This window comes from Pelodiscus sinensis, chromosome 8, assembly GCF_049634645.1.
Source record: "Pelodiscus sinensis isolate JC-2024 chromosome 8, ASM4963464v1, whole genome shotgun sequence".
Classification (NCBI taxonomy): domain Eukaryota; kingdom Metazoa; phylum Chordata; order Testudines; family Trionychidae; genus Pelodiscus; species Pelodiscus sinensis.
In genome coordinates this window covers 1,899,073-1,921,506 of record NC_134718.1, presented here as the reverse complement: position 1 = coordinate 1,921,506, position 22,434 = coordinate 1,899,073, and the positions used below count along the sequence as shown (strand labels likewise).

The window sequence follows — 22,434 nt, the reverse complement described above, 5'->3', positions numbered from 1 at the left end:
TGAAACAAGCCCTGAACTTCTGTCTGTATCACAGCAACTCCTAGAAGGGCATCTAGGAGTGACTGTGAAAGACCACAGGCGACGGAGAACACTCTACGTTCCTAGGGAAAACATTGCTCTAGTGGTTAGTTATTATAAATGGCACCTGATTTCTAGCCTCCATTTGTCTAACTGAGGTTTACAATCACTGGATCTTGTGATGGCTTTTTCTACTAAATTAAAGAGCCAACGACTATCCAGAAAAATCTCTTCTCGTATCCACACTTTTCAGACGGCAGTCAAAGCTAGGAGCATGACCCCACACACTCGGAGGCAAACAAACTCAATTCTGCAGCAGATGTCATGGCCTCAGCATGCACCGGGGTCTGGTTACAAGCAAGTGAAAAACAGTTCATAAAAGAAACTATTTCGCAACCGGATCCATCGCACCCACCCACGATACATAAACACATACATCCACTGCTGACCTGCAGCTGCCTCTGGGGTGGAATAAAGTAGCTATTCAGTAGTACCCAGCAAGGCTAGGCAAGAGTTTAGATGGGCAACCCAGGCTAGTGAGCAGGCCGCATGGGCGGCCTCCTTTGTCTCAGTGGGCCATAAGACTGTCATAGCCAAGGAGGTCTCCCAGGATAAGGTCGTTTTACTAACTGTGCTTACGTGCCACTGTGACTGGATGCAGAGGGAGCACACGGCTCTCACAGTCAATGTTGTGTGCAAGCAGCCCATACCTCACTTCCCGCGCCCTTGCTGTATGTGCCTACGGCTTTAGTAATACTAGTAGGAAAGAAAACTAAGCGGACAGAAACCAGCAGAAAGTGGCGAACCTGCCCGCGAGCAAAGGCAACCAAAACCCCTCGCAGGCCATACACACAACCCCGATGGACAGGTAGCCCATGGCTGATTTAGAACCGCAGTATCCGGCATTCCAGAAAGCACCGCGGGAGCTGTACAGGAGGCAGGACCGAATGCTGCAAAATGGAATGTGATGAGCTCCACACGCCTAGCATCCCCCACTGGACAGGAGATTAAACACAGTAATCGAAGCATTTCAACTAGTGACTCGCAGCCCCAAACCAAAGCTGGCAACCCCATACATTGATCATCCCCAGTAATATTCTGTTAAACCCAGCATGTGGCTATTCCAGAGTTAGCAGAATTGCTGGTTCCCCCTACACTCTGCTCCTGATAGACCTCTCTTGGCCCCGTGGTCACAGCTACTCCCTTTCTCTAGCCTGGTCTCTCATTCCGCTCTTAAACTGCCAACCTCTCCTCTCCGACCATGACTTGGTCAGCTCCTCTCCAGCCTCCTGGCACCTCAGTGCCTGCCACTCCAGCCAAAACTGACGTTGCTAAAGGAGGCATCTTCCATGCCCTCCGCTCAGATGCAGTAACTCCCTTGTTTGAGTCTTTCCACTGACTTCTCCTTAATTTTCATGGCAAGGGGGGATTTCTTGTCCACACCTTCCAAGCCCTACACCACTGTCCCCTGTCTACACCTCTCCTCTCCTGCCCTTACTTACACAGCCTTCCTAACCACTCTCTTGGCACTGTGGGTTGGTCTATACAGGGAACTTACATTGGCATAGCTACATCTCTGATAGGTGTGAAAAATCCACCCAGTTGAGAGACCTAGCTATGCCCACCTAAACCTCGGTGTAGAAAGCGCTAGGCTAGTGGAAGAATTCTTCTATCGCTGTAGATACCTTTTGGGGAGGCAGATTAACTACAGCAATGGGAGAACCAGGCGTACTGCTGCAGTCAGCGTCAACACTGAAAGGTGGAAGCTCTGCAGCTGTGGCAGTGTTGCATTTTAAGTGTAGACGTATCCTGAAGAAGGTAAAGTTCGTTAATATGTAGTTGAACAGCACAGATTAATTTGAAGGATTCTCATCTCACTCCTTACAGCTCCTCTCCCCGCAATAGACCCACAAGCTACCAAACGGCTGAAGGAACCACTTCCAATGGTCTTCAAACACCGGATGGAAAAGGATCCCCCTTCTGTCTACTCGAAGCAGCACGTGCGCACACACAGATGAAAGGGTCCAGTTCCATACCCACTCGCTCAAGAGTTATCTTGCATTGGCTCCTCCTGAGCACAGGACAGGTGGGACCCAACAGGTCTTTGCTCTCTGCTTTCTGTGAGCGAGGGCTTTATTCTCAGCTCCAGGCATGACTGACCCAGGCCAATCGACGCACAGAGATGAGCATTTGCTTCGTTCTCAACTTTCAGCCACCCCCCCCAGAAATGTGAAGGTGGCAAGAAGATTCCCTTCCAAAAGCAGCCCATGGAGATCTGCAAGTCCCCTGAAGAGAGGAAAGGAGGTCTGCCCAGGCCAAGGAAGGTTTATTTAAACCATCATCATCCGAGCGCCTGGGATCTAAATGTAGTGTCTGCTGGACTGATAAGGAGAAGAAGAAACTTTGCAGCCTCCTAGACAGAACACAGAGGCGGGATCCAGCGATCCCTGCCCTTCATCCTCTCGAGGGAAAACCAGCCCAGGCAGTATGCAGGCAGCACTGGAACCTTTGCCTCGCTTCTCCTAGCTTTAGTCCCACAGGAAAAAGGAGTTGCTCAAACAGGTAAGTGCAAGGCCATGAGAAACAGAGGAATGCTTCCGCCCTTGCTCTGTGCATTCCAGCCCTGGATTCACGAGCAAGGCCTCTCCAGACACGTGAGCGGTTACAGCACTACGTTTAGGGCAGTTATTTATTTCGGAGGGCATTTTTATTTTGTTTTTACTTCCCATGAGAGTGAGCAGCGGAGCCCAGAAAGTGTCAGCAAACTATGAAATGGACACGGAGGCATCTCCATTGTGCCCTGCAGCACCACCTGTCCTTCCAGCCCCAAACTCACTACCCTCCCCATCCCAAATTCTGCCAGCCACCTCTATCCTGATTCCCAGTACCCCTGCTACAGCACTCTGTGCTTCCCCACACAACTGTGTAGGCACACCTCCTGCCTGCTCCACACAACCCTGCTACAAAATCCCCAGATAGGCTTCACCATGTACTTATAAACAGGAAGTCATCATGAAGCAGGTGTGTTTCTAGAGAGGCCTTGCCAGGATCGGTTCTTGACCCTATGCTATTTAGCATCTTTACCAGTGACCTGGAAGAAAATAAATTCAATATTGGTAACAAAGATTGGAGGAGTCATTAATAACGAAGAGGACCTGAGTCTGAGAGAGCAATATGGATCTTCTGGTAAACAGGCACAAGCAAACAACAGACGTTTTAATATAACCGAATGTCAAGTCATACATGTAGGAGAGGTCGTACTTCCAGCATGGCGGGACAAGCACTGTCTTGAGAAGCAGTGACTGAAAAAAGACTTTGGAGTGCTGATGGATAATCAGCTGACCACAAGTTCCTACTGCAACGTTCTGGTCAAAATGGCCAATGTGCCGTTGGATGCATAAACAGGGGAATCTCAAGTAGCAGAAGACAGTTAGTTTGCCGCTGTAATTGGGCAGTATGGAGATTGCTACTGGACTATTGTAGCACTTCTGTGTCCACACTTCAAGAGGAACTTGAAAAATTGGAGTGTGCTCAGAGAAAAGCCACAAGAAAGATTAAAGGATTGGAAACCAGACACTGTAGTGAGAGGCTCAAGGACCTATTTGGCATAACAAAGAGAAGGTTATGGGGTGACTTGATCACAATCTAGAAGTACCTTCATGGGGAATAGTAATTTGATAGAGAGCTCTTCAGCCTAGCAGAGAAAAAGTATAACACGATCTAATGCCTGGAGGTTGAAGCTAGATACATTCAAACTGGAAGCAAAGTGCAAGTTTTCAATGCAGAGGGTAATTAACAATTGGAACAGCTTACCAAGGGCTGTGGTGGATTCTCCATCACAGTTACTTTTTAAACACGACTGGATGTTTTTCTAAAAGCTTTGCTCTAGGAATTATTTTGGGGAAGATCTCTGGCCTGTGCAATACAAGATGATCTCAATGGGGCCCTAAATGTCCGCAGAAATGCCTCCCCGGGTATGGACACAGATATCCACAGATCATTTTTGCAGATACCAATTTTATGTCACGCAGGGTTGAAACAACGGTCAAGTACATTTCAAAAACAACAGGGATGCCTTTACTATCCTTAAGATGGGACTTTCCAGACTTCGCAATATTGAGGTGAGGCAATTTCAGAGGCGCACAGACTGCCAGGTGTCCCTTACAAAAACAAAATCACTCTCAATCACAGCCCTTTTGGTCCAGATCCCCTTCCAAGCAAGAGCTAATGTACGGTTATGAATGTGAAGCAAACAACAATTGGGCATATGCCCCCACAAGGGGAAGCAAAACCACTTTGCCCATGCAAAGTTTCCATCCAAAGAGGAAAAGGCCAAGTTAGAAACCAAGGACGGACTTCTCAGGAAAACTGACTAATATTCTGCAAAGGCATTAATAGCACCTCCTGGAATTCCAAATTTACTCTCTCGCTATGAGTTTAGACAACTGTGAGATGATTCCTCTAACTACCAGCAGCACACATTAAAACAGACTATAAGCCAGTGGTGTCATCAAAGAGAAAGATTCAGCACCTGGAATCTAGCTAAAATTCTCCTGATTGTGTCCAAGGCAGAAAAGAATACCTGAGCCAGATTTAGCCATAACTAACTCTCCGACCATGAAAGCCAGCAGAGACAATTCAGAAGACAGAGGGAGCAGACCTGCCATTTTTATACAGCCACTTCTCCAACAACAGCTGTAACAGAGAAAAAATTCTGCTGCAGGAATATTAGACTGACTGCCACAGCCGATGGCATAGCCATGCATTGTACGCACTGCCGGCCTAGACTCTGGGCATTACGGTATTCCAAGGGACACGGACTCTTCTTTTCATAATCTACCCTATGTTTGTTTTTTTACTGTCCCTTGCATCCCATATTAGTAGTAATTGCACTAGGGAAACTCTAGCAGAATCTCAGAAATGGGAAAAAAAGAGATAGAATAAAATAAAAAAAAAGATTCCACTCCCTACACCAGGCTGCAGAGAACTGAAAAGAGGTGCCAAACATATCAAATTATCGCAATCAAGAAGTTGCCATCAGGACAGCAACAGCCACCTGCATGTAACTGCATGAGAAAGCCAGTGGAGTTGGAAAACAACATGGTAGAACTTTAAAAAATGGCCAACATCTGGGGGTGCTTCAGAGGCCCTGCATTCCTTAAGAGGCTTGATTATCAGAGAAGGGCACTAGGATCTTTCTGAAAACCTCTCCCGCTTCACCAGGTCTCAAATCAGACATCCAAAAAAAAACCCCAAATCTCTAGTCACTTGTGGGTCTTTGCCACCATTTAATGTCATGATCCATATTTGAATCTATAAATAAATCTGACTTCATGCCAACTTTACAATCCCATCTCTCAAGTGTTTATATGCTAAGTCACTTTCCCTGTGTCCTGGAGGTCCTAGAATCCCAGAGCTGGTGGAGACCTCAGGAGTCATCAAGCCCAGCCCCCTGCCCAATGCAGGACCAACCCCAACTCAATCATCCCAGCCAGGGCTTTGTCAGGCCGGGTCTTAAACACCTCTAGGGATGAAGATTCCACCCCCTCCCTAGGGAACCCAGCCCAGTGCCTCCCCACCCGCCTAGGGAAATAGCTTGTCCTAATAACCCACCTAGACCTCCCGCACTGCAACTTGAGACCATTGCTCCTTGTTCTGTCATTTGTCACCACTGTGAACAGCCTCTCTCCAGCCTCTTTGGAACCTCCCTCCAGGGAATTGAAGGCTGCTCTCCAATCCCCCCTCACTCTTCTCTTCTGCAGACTAAATAAGTCCAAATCCCTCAGCCTCTCTGAGTAGGTCATGTGCTCCAGCCTTCTCATCATTTTGGTTGCCCTACACTGGACCCCCCCCTCCAATGCGTCCACATGCTTTCTGTAGTGGGGGCCCAGAACTGGACACAGTACTCCAGATGCGGCCTCACCAGCGCCGAATAAAAGGGAATAATCACTTCTCTAGATCTGCTGGAAATGCTTGTAGCCAAGAAGGCGAATTGCATATTGGGTGCAGTAGGAGGAGCATTATGAAAATGAAAGACAAACTGAAAGTCTCTCTGCAGTCCGAGGTAGTGATCAGAATATCCCTTTTAAGCACATGGTATTTGTGTTTCTCAGGGGCAGACAGCTACCAGCAACAATGGATGCAAGAGGAAGGAAGGAATCTTACCAGACAAGAACAAGTCCCCAGATTTCTGTAACCCCTCTCACCTATCCCAAAGCTGCCCTCCAGTCCAGTTCCCAAGAACTGATATTGTTTTTAAAATGACAGAGCACCCAGAAAAGATTAGCCACCTGTAAATAAACATCTCCTGTGGCTGTTAATGCATGTAGGAATCTCTAACCTGGCCCTGCGGCCTGGCCAGATTCTCTCTTTCCCAGCCTTCCTTCCATAGCCCGGGGCTCATTTTTCTCTCCTTTCCCCCCCTCCCCTTGTCTATGCTTTCCGGCACTTAGCCACCCTTAAAATTTGACTGCATTCCTGGGCATGTGACCCATTTTAACACAGCACCACACATACAGCTTTCGTCCCCAGGAAGCCTTCCACAGCGGGGACGTTTATGATCAGTAAAGCCAGGCCAGAGAAGACACTGAGAGCTTGCTTAGTTTGCCTTTCGTTCCCCCCAGCGCCAAGAAATAAGACCAGCCTGTGCAAAGAGAAGTTCCATTTTTAAAAGAGCTCTCGCAAGAGTCTGCAGGGCCGGAAAGTGCTCTGCATTCCTGATTTGACAGGCTGAGAAGTTAGGTCCCATCTAGCAGCCGCCTCATCACTTAGGACTCTCCCAGACAGAGTTTGGGCTCTGTGCCCACATTCAATTCCGAAACACCTCCCCCCCCCCCCACAGGTAGCATCGCCCCCGGGGACTGATTCTGTGTCACTAGTTCAGCCCATGCAAGATCTCGCACCCACACTGCCCCCACATGCAGACACCTCCCACACAGCGTGCATGCAGAGTGCCCTCGTCCAACACACAGGCCTGCAGCGAGGAGAAACAGAGCTTGCTAGGTTCCTAGCAGGTCAATTACAGCTCAGAAGGATTCTCTATGCTATGGGGCTGGACACCCACCATAGCCCAGACCAAAGTGAGCTGGGAAGGGGGAGGTGCAAGAAAGGGTCACGTGCAATTAGTGCCTGCCATATCTGGCCTTTACTTAGCCCATGCTACTTGCGAGCTGCTTCAGCGAGTGGCTCTTGGTAGCAAGCAGTCATCCTCTCACGCTTGCCAACATTTCCTGTGTCAGAGACAATCTGCTTTGCTTTTTAAATACTATGATATCTGCCATTTAGTCCCGCTGCCCCTCTCCTGGATCCAGATGGAGCTGACAAGTGACTCTGTTTTACGTTTCAAGCATTTATATTTACCCAGAGCACAGAGGCAACACAGGACACTGGAGACAGGAGTAGAATTAGAAGAGGGAGGCAGAACTGGAGCCTACTGCTTAGGTACAAAAGTACCCCGCTTAACACCAGATCCAGGAGTCAGCCCATGAAATTCACAGGCAGCAGGCAGAAAACAAAACAAAAAGAAGCATTTCTTCCCACAGCACCTGTGGTACTCATTGCCTGGGGATGCTATAAAGGCCAAGACTGTAATGGGGTTCTGTGACCGGTTCGGACGCTGGGACCCGCTTAGGACTGTCACTTAGTGTGCTGAAATACTATTGAGCCCATCCTCCTGCCCTCATGGACACTCCCCCAACTCTATGCTGCTTAACCAGGCCCTCAGGCCTCTTCCAACAGTGACGCAGAGACAGCCCCCTGCAGTGTAATACAGAGACTGGCTCAGCTAAAGGGACTTGCCTTAGCACTCAAATGCACAGTCCCAATGGGACCTGAACCCCAGAGTAGGGATGTTAAATATCGGTTAATTGAATAGTTGAATATTTGAATAGTTGACTATTCTATAGTCCCCCGGGGTGGGGCTGGCAGCCAGTGCACTCCAGCATCACTCCTGAGAAAACCCTTGCCACTCCATGCTGCTGCATCTGTATCAGACACAGCAGCATGGGGTACCAGGCGGGTGCTGGTCCACGAGGGGAGCCAGTTTAAAAACCAGCTCCCCTTTTGGACTGGCTCTACCTGCCAGCCTATGCTGCTGCCTCTGATAAAGAGGCAGCAGCACAGGATTGCAATGGCCCCTGTCCAGGAGACGTCTAAGCTCCTGGACCCGATGTGAGCCAGAACTAAGCTAGGCTGCCTGCCCGCCCGGCTCCTAATACACTTTAAATGCATAGCTGCAGCAGGGGTAGGTCCTGGACCTGTTGCAAGCCAGGACTGAGCTGGGCTGCTGGCCAGCCTGCTAAAAAATGTACTGGCAAGCAGGAAGGCAGGGGGGAGAACTGTGTGTAGTCTATAACATTAGCCAATAAGCTTTTGCTTATCGGTTAATCAACTACACTTTTACATCCATACCCCAGAGATATCTGCCTTCCTCTGTTTAAAGCCTTATGCAAGGTAAGTTCATAAGGATAAAGAGAGACATGCATGGCTGCTTCCCCCCCCCCCCCCCCACTCCTCAGGTAACAATGATTTATGTCTGGTTTATTAATAAACAAAAGCGATTCTATTAAGTATAAAAGGGGGGGTTATCGATCATAAGAGTTAGCAGACAGAACAAAGTAGGCTACTAAACAAAATAAAAACAGACCACGGGAGCCAAGCTTAATGCACTAAAGATACTAGTTACATGTAATAGCTCGTCCTAAGCGTTGGTCTAATAAGCTTCTTTCATAGACTAGAAAGCCTTCCAGTCTGGGCCCAATCCCCTCTCCTCCGATTCAGTTTCTGAAGTTTCCAGGAGTCATCGTGGGTAGAGTAGCCAGGGAGAACTGACAACTTAAATTACCACATTCCTCACCCTTAAATAGGATTTGCACAAGGAAGAGGGGTTCCAAAAAGGATGGAGAGCGGCTGTTCGCAGGGGCAGCAGATGACAGAACAAGAAGCAATGGTCTCAAGTTGCAGTGGGGGAGGTCTAGATTTGATATAAGGAAAAGCAATTTCCCTAGGAGGGTAGGGGAGCACTGGAATGGGTTCCCTAGGGAGGTGGTGAAATCTCCAACCTTAGAGGTTTTTAAGGGAGGCTTGACAGAGCCCTGGCTTGGATTGTTTAGTTGGGGTTGGCCTGCTTTGGGCAGGGGTTTGAACTAGATGGCCTCCTCCTAAGCTCCCGTTCAACCATATTCTTGTCTCTGCAAGAGCCCCGTCTCCATTCTTCACAGGAAAGCTAAACTTCATTGTCTCTGTGCTAAGCATGACTACATCAGTAACACAGGTTTATACTCCACATTCCTAACTGGATCCACCAAGCGGATGCATGCATACCAATGAGGAAATCATATTCAATAGATTATAACTTTCCAAGTGATGTCTCTCATGAGGTATTTTGCCTAAAGCATATACCAGTTGTGTCATATTCATATGCATATTTTCATAAAGCATATGGAGCGCCCCGTCACAGGTTCAAAACAGAATTGGGTAAGTTCCTGGAGGATAGGACAATCAATGGTTATTGGCCACGGTGGTCAGCGATGCAATCCCATACTCTGGGTGTCCCTGACCTCTGACTGCCACAAGCTGAACTGGACATCAGGGAATGAATCACTCCACGGTTTCCTGTTCAGTCCGTTCCTTCTGAAGCACCTGGCACTGGCTGAAGTTGGAAGACAGGATACTGGGCTAGATGAATACCATACTGCCTCTATCTAAATCCATGGTACACCCACATTCTGAACACTGTGTGCAGACCCAGTCCTCTCATCTCAAAAAAGAGATACTGGAATTGGAAAAGATTCAGAGAAGGGCAACAAAATGTATTAGGGGGATGGAACGGTTGTCACATGAGGAGAGATTAGTAAGGCTGGAACTTTAGAGCTTGGAAAAGAGATGATTAAGAAAGGATAAGATAGAGGGCTATACAATGGCTGGTGAGGAGAAAGTAAATAAAGAAGTGTAATTTACTCCTACAGCTAACACAAGAACCAGGGGTCACCCAACAAAATTCATAGGGAGGAGGTTTAAAACAAACAAAAGGAAGATTTTCTTCACACAGCCCACAGTCAACCTGTGGAACTCCTTGCAAGAAGATGTTGTGAAGGCCAGGACTTTAACAGGGTTCAGAAAGAAGCTAGATAACTTCAGGGGGGTCAGTGCTTATTAGCCAGGATGGGCAGGGATGATGTCCCTAGCCTCTGTTTGTCAGAGGCTGGAAATGGAAATGGATAACAGGAGAGGGATCACATGATGATTCCCTGTTCTGTTCACTCTCTCTGGGACACCTGGCCTTGGCATTGTTGGAAGACAGGACACTGGACTAGACAGACTTTTGGTCTGATTCAGTCTGGCTGTTCTTATAGACCACTGGTCTGATGCAGCATGACTGTTCTTATGTACCCTTTTTTTTAATATATATAATGGAGATATACCTATCTCCTAGAACTGGAAGGGACCTTAAAAGGTCATCAAGTCCAGTCCCCTGCCCTCACAGCAGGACCAAGTACCATCGCTGACAGATTTGCCCCAGATCCCTAAAGAGCCTCCTCAAGGATTGAACTCACAAGCCTGGGTTTAGCAGGCCAAAGCTCAAACCACTGAGCAATCCCTCCCTATCATCTTTGTAAACACCTGTACAATATAACAAAGACTAGACAGCATTAGCTTTCAAACGCTGGCAGGTACAAGTCTATATAAAACAAAGAGTAGTTTAAACCCCATCACTCTCTTGCATTCTCCACTGAAATAATGTCCTCTTTCTCCCTGCCAGCAACCCTCGGTGTTAAGAGTTACCCCCAACACATTTCAATGAAGCCAACACAGTTGTGAGCACCCGGACAACTCACTAAAAGCAGCTCTCAATTCTTTTCAAGAACACACAAGTTTGAAGGACAGTATTTCCTCATAATTCAAAAAAATGAAGATGCCTCATGTAGCATGCTAAGAGCATCCTTCTGCTGTGAACCCCTTCAACAATAATCAACTGACCTTCCCTAGGGACAACGGTTTCAGAAAACATTGATCAATAACGACTTTGGACCTTCATCAGTGTCACTGTATTATCAGATTAATTACATGCCTAATCCCATGGCATTTGAATGCACTAGTACTTCTAGCTGCAACAATGGGATGACACACATAAAAAACGTACACACCACTGGGCCAGTGCTGTAAGACAAGGAGAATGAGGTCTTTAGTTTGCTAATTATAAAGAGATCACAGCCCCAGGTGCAAAGGGTACATGGCCTTAGAACCAGGGGAACTGACTACAACTTATAAAACACAACCCATCAAAAGATCCCCGGGTGTCTTTATGAGCAGCCAACTAGAATAATGAACCCACTCCTCAAACTCTGAAGCTTCCTTTTTAGTATTTGACCACAGCAGCATCTTTCCTTCATCGGGTGTGTGGATAACTAAAAGCCCCACGTAAAGAGAAAAGCTTGTTGCTGGGTTACAAGAAAAAGAAAATGAACATTTCTTGTCGCCCACTAGATTTCCAGGATAATACAATCTTGACAAACCCACTATAAAAGATTTTCATTTCCCCCTTCTGACCTCACTTCCCACCCTACCAAAAGGTTAAATATTCTGCACAAGTTATGGATTTCCTCTCGTTCTTGGCAGAGTTACCAGAAGAAATACAATATTCCTTATGGGCCATGCTTCCCAGCTGCTGAAATGAGGAAATGGGTCAGTCCTTTCAGTACCACAGCCCCAGGTGATCCCAGGCCACCCCTGCTCTGGGCCCCCTCAAAAAAATATCACTCAGCCAAGAGGGAATAAGTTTCCTCCGAAGGCTTCCCTTCTAGCAGTGTTTGGTATGCCCAGGTTACCACACTTCTGCCGTCATGAAAGGTACTTATGCAACAAAAAGGTCTTCCAGGCTTTTACTGGGAGAGTCCTCCCAGTTTTGTGTCATTTCAGCATGATCTGAAATAACAGTACCTGTAAGAAAAGATACCTCCTTACAGAAGGTGTGATGGCCTCTAGCTTTTTTTCCCCATAGCATGGACTGGCCTTCCAATAACTCTCCAACGTGCTGGCCATTTTTGGTCACCAACTTCAACCTGCATGTGTGCAGTATGCAAAGATGCAGCAGTAGGTTGGCGACATTCCTCTTCTAGTGTTAAAGGAAATCCTGCCTTTGCTGTTTCTATTCTGAGCATAAGCAGAAAGCTTCCCTACACGGGCCATCACCTATCAGCCGCAAACCTAACTTGGAGGCACCATATGTAGGCAGGAGTGGGAGGTTCACTCTTTACAACCCATTCAGTCCTTGGCCCTCCAGCTGAGACTGCTAACAAGGAGACCAATTGTATTTGTGAGATCTGGACACCTGTCCACTAGGAACTAGACTGAGACCAACCAAGCCATAGGCCACTAACAACCAAGCAAGAGAGAAGAACCGTTTATACTAGATGCCCTTGTTGATATCCTCAAGAAATCAGCTCTTCCAATAGAGGAATTCCACCGAAATCCCTGTAGTGCATGACCCAGCTTTAATTTCTGGTGGGGGCAATGTTTTCTTTTTTTCTATTTGACATGGATTCAAATAACTAAGACAGGTGACAATTCTGTAATGGAAGAGAGCAGCCCTAGAGACAACACGTTCGAAAAGGCAAGCAAGCAGCAACAGGCCAGAGGGCGTTTGCTGACAGATGCCACTAGATATGATCATCTCTCCACTCTATGTCCATCATTTATCACTATTATTATTAAATCTATATTAGCGTAGCGTCCAGAGGCCTTGGTCCGGATCAGGGCTGCGGGCTTGGTTCTGTACCTAAGTAAAGGTAGACATAGACCTGCACTCAGAGCTGCCAGCTATTTAATAAGCATCACTGAATCTGGATCTGGAGAGACATGTCCAGTCCATCTCCCTTCATGTGCAGACTGGTCCCTATTACACCAGCATAAAGTATGGCTGCAGAGTTAAAGCTGTAGCAAGATTTTTCCTTTGACAGGAGCTTAAACCCTCTTTAGAGGCTGCCTTAGACAAATGCCTTAGACAAATACCTGAGAAGTACTGTGAACGTGTGAAGGTATTTTCTGCAAGTCAACCAGCCCAACTAGTAAAGGAAATTCTTTTTAAAGGGTATTTTAAAAAAAATCTGAGTTGCTATATGTTCTATGAGATGGTGGGAACAGAGCCTTTAACTTGGGGCAATAGTGTGACACAGGTAGTTTTCCCTCTGAACAGTGGGCTTAGTCCTGGCTAATAAGTTCTGGGTACATTTTTTTAAGCCCTGATCTACAAAAAAGTTCCTCTTCCACGTCAGCCTGAAGATCTTATGGAAAACAGTCTCAGAACATGCCCCACACCAGTGGAAGCAGTTTACTGACTGGGAAGCTATCCCAACAGATTTGTGAATTGTTCATTACTAGGTTTCAAGAGAGGAGGGAGAAGACAACAAGTAGCATTTTCTGCCCACTGTGAGTTTCAAGCACACATGCTTCTGGGCTCTGCTATACTCTCCTTGCTGTAGCTTTTGTCTCCCTTCACTTCTGGATATAAAAGCCAGAAAAACTCTGCTTTACCAGTCGGAAGGCAGATAAAGAAGCTTTGCAACTCCACCCCCATCCCCAATGCCTCAGGAAGATGCCTCCTGCCACGAATGCAGTTTGCATTTCTACGGATGGATACTGTCGCTGATCAGCCATTTCCTGCTCTTGCAGGTGTTTGCAAGCAAACAAAAAAAAAGTAAAGTTAACTCTACTTTTATTAACTCACAGAAGCTATTAAATAAGATCTTTGCAAATGGCTGAAGACAATAAATATGTTCATGAAAAAAATCTTATTATGCTAAACTGGAAAACAAGTGAAGTCTCCTAATGGGTACCAGTGGGGGAGGTGTAGGTTGGCTATTAGGAAAAACTATTTCCCTAGGAGGGTGGGGAAGCGCTGGGATGGGTTCCCTAGGGAGGGGGTGGGATCTCCATCCCAAGAGATTTTTAAGTCTCTGCTTGACAAAGCTCTGGCTGGGATGATTGAGTTGGGTTGGTCCTGCTTTGGGCAGTGGGCTGGACTCGATGACTCCTGAGGTCTCTTCCAGACCTAGGATTCTACGATTCTATTTCTCAGCTAAGGTTCTCTACAGACAGTTACTAAGAGAGACTTTTACAGGATACACTAGCGGACACTTTTAACCACTTTTAACTTCTGGTTGTTAACGTAGGCCCTGACCCTGCAATGTATTGCGCCTGGGCAGACGGTGGTTATGTGCATGGAGGCGGACCCTGAATCCTTGGGCAGTAAGCTCTTAGGATTGTATTTTTACTGTGTTTGTACAGGAGCCAACACAATGGGACCACTATTCCACTTCAGGCCTCTACACGCTCCTGTAGACCAACCAGTTAAGTTGTAGTTCTGCAGAAAAGGACCTGGGGGTTACAGTGGATGAGAAGCTAGATATGAGTCAACAGTGTGCCCTTGAAGCCAAGAAGGCTAATGGCATATTAGGATGCATTAAGAGGAGCATTGCCAGCAGATCCAGAGATGTCATTATTCCCCTTTATTCGGCTTTGGTGAGGCCACATCTGGAGTATTGTGTCCAGTTCTGGGCCCCCCACTACAAAAAGGATGCGGAAGCATTGGAGAGGGTCCAGCGGAGAGCAACCAAAATGATTAGGGGGCTGGAGCATATGACCTACGAGGAGAGGCTGAGGGACTTGGGTCTGTTTAGTCTGCAGAAGCGAAGAGTGAGGGGGGATTTGATAGCAGCCTTCAACTTCCTGAAGGGAGGTTCCAAAGAGGATGGAGAGAGGCTGTTCTCAGTGGTGACAGATGGCAGAACAAGGAGCAATGGGCTCAAGTTGTGGTGGGAGAGGTCCAGATTGGATATTAGGAAAAACTATTTTACTAGAAGGGTAGTGAAGCATTGGAATGGGTTACCTAGGGAAATAGTGGAGTCTCCATCCCTAGAGGTATTTAAGTCTTGGCTTGACAAAGCCCTGGCCGGGTTGATTTAGATGGGATTGGTCCTGCCTAGAGCGGGGGGCTGGACTTGACGACCTTCTGGGGTCTCTTCCAGTTCTATGATTCTATAAGGGGATGGTAGGATGAAATAACATGATCTTGGTAAGTAATTGACCATTCATTATCAGTTGGAAATAGGTCAATGGAGGGATGATAGGAGTTGCTATAGGGAACTTTCTGGGTGTCTGGCTGGTGAGTCTCGCCCACATGCTCAGGGTTTAGCTGATCGCCATATTTGGGGTCGGGAAGGAATTTTCCTCCAGGGTAGATTGGCAGAGACCCTGGAGGTTTTTCGCCTTCCTCTGTAGCATTGGGCACAGATTACAGCTGAAGGACTCTCTGCATGTTGGGTCCTTCAAAGTACAGGCAATCCCCGGGTTACGTACAAGATAGGGACTGTAGGTTTGTTCTTAAGTTGAATTTGTATGTAAGTCGGAACTGGTACATATTATAGGGGAAACTCTAGCCAAACATTTCTCCAGAGCTCAGTTTTATTCTCCCACACCTCACTTCCCTCAGTCCTTTATTCTCAAGCTGAGGTGTCTGCTGAGAAAAGCCGCTCCTTGTCTCCCTGGTCTGCTGGAGGGGGGGCGCTAGCTTCCCGTCTCCCTGGTCTGCTGGGGGGAAGCAACTAGTGCGGGGTTGCCTCACCCCGTTTGTAAGTAGGGATCTGATGTAAGTCGGATCCATGTAACCCGGGGACTGCCTGTATTTGAATGCTTCAATATCTTTGATATAGGTGAGAGGATTATTCTAAGAGGGGTGGTTGAGATTCTGTGGCCTGCACTGTGCAGGGGGTCAGACTAGATGATCATAATGGTCCCTTCTGACCTTAAAGTCTATGAATCTATGAATCTGTGATATCAATATAAATACAATCCTAAATTTCAGGTCTCATCCTGCAGCCACTGCACAAAGAAGGTGGGTCAATGGGAGTTGCCCTACAGAGTCTGAAGGGTCACATTCCAGAACCATGCTTGCAGGTCAGAAAATTAAGATGCAACATTTTTAAAATGTTTGTTTGCCTGCTGATTCACCAAGGGCCTGATTCAACAAAGCACTCATAAGAACAGCCAGACTGAGTTAGACCAATGGTCCACCTAGCCCAATGTCCTGTCTGCCCACAGTGGCCAACACCAGGTGCCCCAGTGGGAAGGAACAGACCATGGAGTCATCAAGTGATCCCTCCCCTGTCGCCCATTCCCAGGGTCTGACAAATAGAGGCTAGAGACACCATTCCTGCCCAGCCTGGCTAATAGCTATTAATGGACCTAACCTCTATGAATTTATCTAGTTCTTTTTTGAAACTTGTTATTCTTGGCTTCTAAACATCCCCTAGCAAAGAGTACCAGGGGTTGACTGTGCAATGTGTGAATACTTCCTTTTGTTGCTTTTAAATAAATGTTATGCACATTCTTAAGTATTTTCCTGAATCAGGCCCGAGAGTTCTTAATACACAATGGGTGTGAATTTTTTCTGGGATAATTTTATTAGGAACATTCTTCAAGAGAAATTAATTTATTTTTCCTCACTTGTGTGATTGAATCAACACACTGAATATGAAACATCAGTTAAACACACATCTCTTCATTAGCTGTGTTTACCTGAGATGGGGTAGGTGAGGGATTGTTAATGTCACTTTACATTTTAACAATCACCAATGAGTATCAACAACAGATTGTGTGAAACAGTTAAAAGCTTAGATTAAAAGATATGGACTCAATCTGTGACTGAACCACTTTAGCAAGGTTTTTGTCTGAATATGTGCATGAACACAAATATCATGGGCACAGTCACCTTGAAATCTAGCTTTCAAAGAATGCATTTATGTCCATTTCAGTTGCTGCATCACCCCGCTGCCAATAGTTATGGTTTTACAAACACTTTAAAAAGAGCTGGGGGTGTCTTTCCCCTTGCTCTGAGAAAGATTCATACCACACTGAAACTGACAGCATAGTCACACTAAAAGAAAACTAAGCTTTGTTTTTCAGATATTTCAGTATGGGTTTTATCCTTAAAAGCTCACGATATAAAGTATGTGTTAGTCTGTAAAGTGCCACAGGACTGCTCGTCATTTTTATAGCAATCTTCAGTTATATATAAAGGTACAAAATTTTGAGACGTATCATTTTCAAGTTGGTCTTCCTTAAGAAAATGAAGAGAAAAATAAATTCCCAAGGGGAGCATCTCATATTTCAGACCCAAATTTATTTCTATCCCACATATAGTTAACAGAGCTCTTTTATAACAAGTTATTTAACAGCAGAAATAATAAATCATAAAGCTAAAGCAAATGGGACTTCTATACCATGAAAAGAAAAAATAGCACAGAATTGTACACGTCCCCACACTAGTATTTTTCTTGTGCTAATCTTTCAGGGACCAACCATTGGAGATCTCTCATATTTACTGGGAAGTGCACCAGCAGTCACAGCCTTCTTTCCCTACAAGACATAGTTGTGCAAACTCCCTCAGAACAGAATCCTTACTTTTAGGCAACGTTTCCATTGCTTCTCTAAAGAAAGTGATGGAAGCTCCGTTACTTATGTAATTTAAAAATGAACTGGCAGATCTCCAGAGAACAATCTTACATTAACCGGAGTGGGATGGGTAGACAAGACAGCTCAGCTATCTTTAAAAGTCTCAGCGGGATAACTTTAAACACAATGGCATAGTCTTCGGCACCTTATAGACTGACAAAAATACATGTATAGTGTCTTTGGTCTTTGTCACTGCTCCATTCAACTCATAAATAATGGTTTAGTTTAAACGCCTACTCTAATAGTTAAAATCACGACCAGCGAACCACTTACCAGGTTTCTTGCTAGAACTACCGAACTGCCATCAATCCTTATTTATACTCACTTGTTCCTATATCCCAAGTCTCAGGCTTCAAACCACACACAAAAAGACCAGGGGACAGACAGAGTACAAGTTTGACAACTGTGTAGCCCTGCTATGTGGAACATTTATGTCACCCTTTTGCTCCACAGTTCTTTACAGGATCGCTCTACACAGACACACCACCACTGAGGTGAAGGGAGGCAACTGGCTGGTGTACTGAGGTGTGGAGCAAAAGGGGTGACAAAAGCAACAGATGATGCTTTCTGGTTACAGTTAGCCAGCAGGGGCTGGAGCAGCCTGCTTGCTACCACATGCGGGGGAACCCTCCGGCCTGGCCAGAGCAGCCCCAGTCCGCAACAGATCCAGGCTGGGCACAGCCCGACACCATCCATGGCACAGCCAAGCCCACCGAACACAAGGGCTACTCTGCCCGGGCTGGAGCAGCTCCTACATGTAGCAGGAGCGGGCCACTCCAGCCCAGCCACCACCACCCTGGCCACCACCACCCCATTTAATTGGTTAACCGGTTAAACAATGTTTAACCAGTTACCTAATTAAATGGGATTTTACATCCCTAGCGTGGCGATTCTGGCAAAGAATGCTGATTCATTCTCACCCAAGCAGTGCTAGGAGGTCTTTAATCTCCACACAGAGCCAGCAGGATCCTGGCTTTTAGCTCCCATCCAGGAGATCTGCACATACCAGAAGCCAGAACACTCAGTTTATCTACCTGAAAATAGAGTAAAAGTGTGAACCTGCCCTTCCAGGTTTTTCAAGCCTGCTGTTTAGTCTACCTGATATTTCTTGAAGGTGCTGTATAAGCAGCTTGTAACGTCATCTGGTGCAGTGGTTTTAATCTTTTTTCATTTGTGAGCCCTAAAAAAATTCAAATGGAGGGGCAGCTACCTTTGGAAATCTTAGACAGTCTGTGGCTCCCCAATGGCTTCCATAAATTGAAAACCAGTGATCTGGTGTATTGTTCGTGACTCATTGTAAGTTCCCAAGGACGCCCTGTGACTCCATTTGTACAGCACTGATCACACTGTCAGCATCCAAACTGTACTTATAATGCAGAGGTATTTAAAGAGAGGTTTGAAAAGGATGTCCCAGAATTATCAAAGAAATTGTCCAACCTCCATCTAAGAGATCACCAAAAGCCCTGGAAGTTTATAAAGGTTCAAGCGCCCTTGCCCTCACTTGCAAACATCCTTCACTCATATCCTCCCCAGTCCCCAAACTTACTGAAGCTTTTTGTAGCTGTTTATTGGCCTGCATTCCACTGTGTTGCACCTGCTCTGCTGTATACCTGATCCCTCCTGCAGCCGAAGCAGCACTGCACCACCTTATTCTTAATGAAAAAATACAGAACTTCATTTCCTCAGAAGATAAAATAATATATCAGAGCAGACACACAGCTGCCCCACGGCCCTTACTCCTGCAGACTTCAAAGGGAACATTGCCTAAGCAAAGAGCGCGGTCCTGGCCTGTGATGGCTGAGTGGTTAAGGTGTTAAACATGAAAACCAACTGGGTTTCCCACACAGGTTTGTAACCCGCTCACAATGGCGGAGACTTTAATTCTATGGCATGCGTTATACAAGAGGTCGGACTAGATGACCTAACAGTACCTTCTGATCTTAAAATCTATATGTGGGAACGTCCCACATTTCCAATGAGTCCCGCCCAGAGTCTAAGCTCGTTTGAGCCACTAGTGCTTGGATGTATTTTCGTTCAGGAAGGTTTTTATATAGATCAGTAGGAAACGTTTTGTAAAGAAGTATGCTAATTTTTAAAGAAGTGTATTATATATCTGTGGGAGTCCAAAAAGTAATGAGGGAAGTAAATTAGAGGGGCAAGATGGGTGAAGTAATAACTTCTATAGGATCAACTAGTGCTGGTAAGAGAGACACAAGCTTTCAAGTGGACACAGATCTGAAGAAGAGGACTGTATGAGCACAAAAGCTTCTCTCTCTCTCTCTCTCCCCCTTCCCACAAAAGAAGTTGGTCCAATAAAAAATACTGCCCTATCCACCTTGTTTCTCTAATATCCTAGGACCAACATGGCTACAGCAACAATGCATACAAGACAAGTAAATGTCACATGCTTAAGACAGTGTTCCACACATTGTATAAGGAGCTTGATAGATTTTAAAGAGAAGCAGTAAACACTGTTTGGGCCCTCAGCAACCTAAGCCTGGATCCGGCAGGCTGTTTCATGTAAACAGACACCTGCACCCATGCAAAATGATACTAAAGAGGGCTCTGCACAAAAAAGTTTGACAAATCCTAAAATGTGCTACAAACAAGAAAGAAAATAAAGTTCCTGCCCTGAAAAGTTTATAACTCATAAAACCCAATGGATCCCAGTGTAAAAGTCCTGAAGAGTCACTTCTTCTGTGATGGCCACAAATGGCAAGGTAATAATAAAATAAAAACTCAGATCTCTCTTGTGGGTTTCTCCAGGGCTGGCCCACAACATTTTGGCACCTGAGGCAGGGAGCTCAAATGACAATCCCATGCCCCCTTTTCTCCTCCCTGCCTCTTGTGCCCTCCTTCCTCCAGCACAGCACTCCACCACCTCTGTGCATCTAGAGCAGAGAGAATACATATGCACCAGCAGCAGACACAATTTTCTACACTCTGGGTCCTAGTGGGGCCTCCCTACAGTCTGGCACCTGAGGCGATGGCCTCAGTTCACCTCATGGTAAGGTCAGCCCTGGGTTTCTCAGTAGATACCGTCTTCCCTGTCCTTATGGGCCTGATCCAGCAAAACTACATGTGAGTAATTTCATGCGCACAAGTAATCCCATTTTCGACAAAGGAATATTTGCACAAGTAAAAGGTTACACAGAGTAAGCCCTTAAGGACAATTTGCAGGCAGAAGATAGGCAAGGAAATGAAATGAGCAGCATGTGAGACCTGAAGATTTGTATGTAAACAAACAAGTGCCTTTACTGATCAAAATTACACTCGGGTTACTAAAAGCAAGAGAAGTCAAAAAAGACCCGTTTCCTATTACTGCACTTTGGTTTCTTTTTGCTTTTCTTTCAGTTTGGACAAAAATTAGTGTCGGCTTTGTATGCAGTCAGATTAATTTTTGCTCACATGTAGTTTTTAGTGCTACAATGTTGGAGTTTCAAATACTTCTCTGGAATATTTGTTTTTATTGTTATCTATTTGTATTACAGTAGCGCAATATAGGCCCCAACCAAGACACGAACCCCACAATGCAAAGGCCGTACCTAAAAGACCTTACCACCGACTCTCTAGAAGGGCTACCTGCATTCTAGTTTTCCCGCGTATCTTGGGTGTGGACACAGCTAGTTTTCACACCCCTTTGGAGCAAGTTTGCCTTGACAGCCTTCTGTGCGGTCAATTTCATGGCTGAATTACCCTTTCCCCAAGCACCAAGGAAAGGAGCGCGGGTTGTGTTTTGTTTGGAGGTAAGCGGGACTGTAAAACGCCGGCGGCGTGGGCCGTCGCCAGGCGGGGAGCGCGTGTGGCCCGTCACGGCGGGACTATGGCGCATGCCGGCGCGGGTCCTGCCCACGACTGGGTCGGCCGTGCGGTCACCAACTTACCTGGGCGGGGGGGGGGGGACCGTGTGCGGTGCACTGTGCGGGGGGCAGGACGCGCACCGGACCCTGAGGCGGGTCAGGGCAGGGAGGGGCGTTATGCTGGGCTGTACAGCGCCGAGCACGGGGCGGGGCCGCATGCACCCTCCCCCCATAGCGCTCAGCCCCCCCTTAGCCATGGGGGGGCAGCTTGGCCAGGGGGCCAGTCACCCACAGGGCCACGCTCAGGCTCGCTACGGGGGGGGGGTGGAGTCCCCCTCCCCCCGCTGTGGCCTGGGGCCCCTGGGCTGAGGGGGGCGCGCGGCGGGAGCGACCCCCCCCCGTTAGGGCGGCGCCATAGCAACCGCGCCAGGCCCCTAGCAACCAGCTAGGCCCTAGCAACGCGCCAGGCCCCTAGCGACCAGCTAGGCCGCGGCGCCCCGGTTCCCCCCGGCCGGCGGCCCGGGCCGCGCTTACAGGTCGGCGCCGAGCTGCGTGAAGCCGGAGTTGAGGCAGCCGCGGGCGATGCGGCGCCACAGCGGGTCCCGCGCGGTGAAGGCCCGCAGCCGGCGGCAGGCCTGGCCCAGGCGGCCCAGCGCCCGCGCGTCCAGGTAGGAGCAGATGAGCAGCAGCAGCTCCTCGGGCAGGGCCCACAGCAGGGCGGGGCCCCGGGGGCTGCCCCCCCTCCCCATGGAGCAGCAGCCCCTGCCCCTCCTCCGCGGAGCCGGAGCTGCTGCTGCCGGGGAGGCCGGGGCCGCCGCTCGCGGTCACATGGGGCCGCCGCCGCCCCTCCCCGCGCCAGGCCCGGCCGCCGCCCCCGCGCCGCCCCGCGTCCCCAGCGCGGCGCCCGCCCGGGACCCTCGAACAGCCAGGCCACGAAGGGCCCTCGGGCACCGCCCGCCGGGGCCAGCGCCCTTCCCCCCCCCGGGTCACCAGCGCCCTTAACACCCCCCCCGGGGTCACCAGCGCCCTTCTGCCCCCCCGGGGTCACCAGCGCCCTTAACACCCCCCCCCCCGGGGTCACCAGCGCCCTTCCCCTCCCCCCCCCGGG

General features: G+C 47.8%; 1 protein-coding gene across 2 annotated transcripts in view; it reads right to left on the bottom strand.

Moving 5' to 3' along the window:
* Positions 1–22,189, bottom strand: part of FBXW4 (F-box and WD repeat domain containing 4) — a 95,073-nt gene extending 72,884 nt beyond the window's left edge. The window contains exon 1 of one of the 2 annotated variants that reach the window (XM_075934514.1): positions 21,861–22,189. In XM_075934514.1, coding sequence (XP_075790629.1) covers positions 21,861–22,075 — 215 coding nt within the window. In that variant the 5' untranslated portion in view covers positions 22,076–22,189. The remainder of the gene's footprint in view (positions 1–21,860) is intronic. The other variant, XM_075934513.1, reaches the window with a different exon arrangement.
* Between the last annotated feature and the right edge of the window lie 245 nt (positions 22,190–22,434).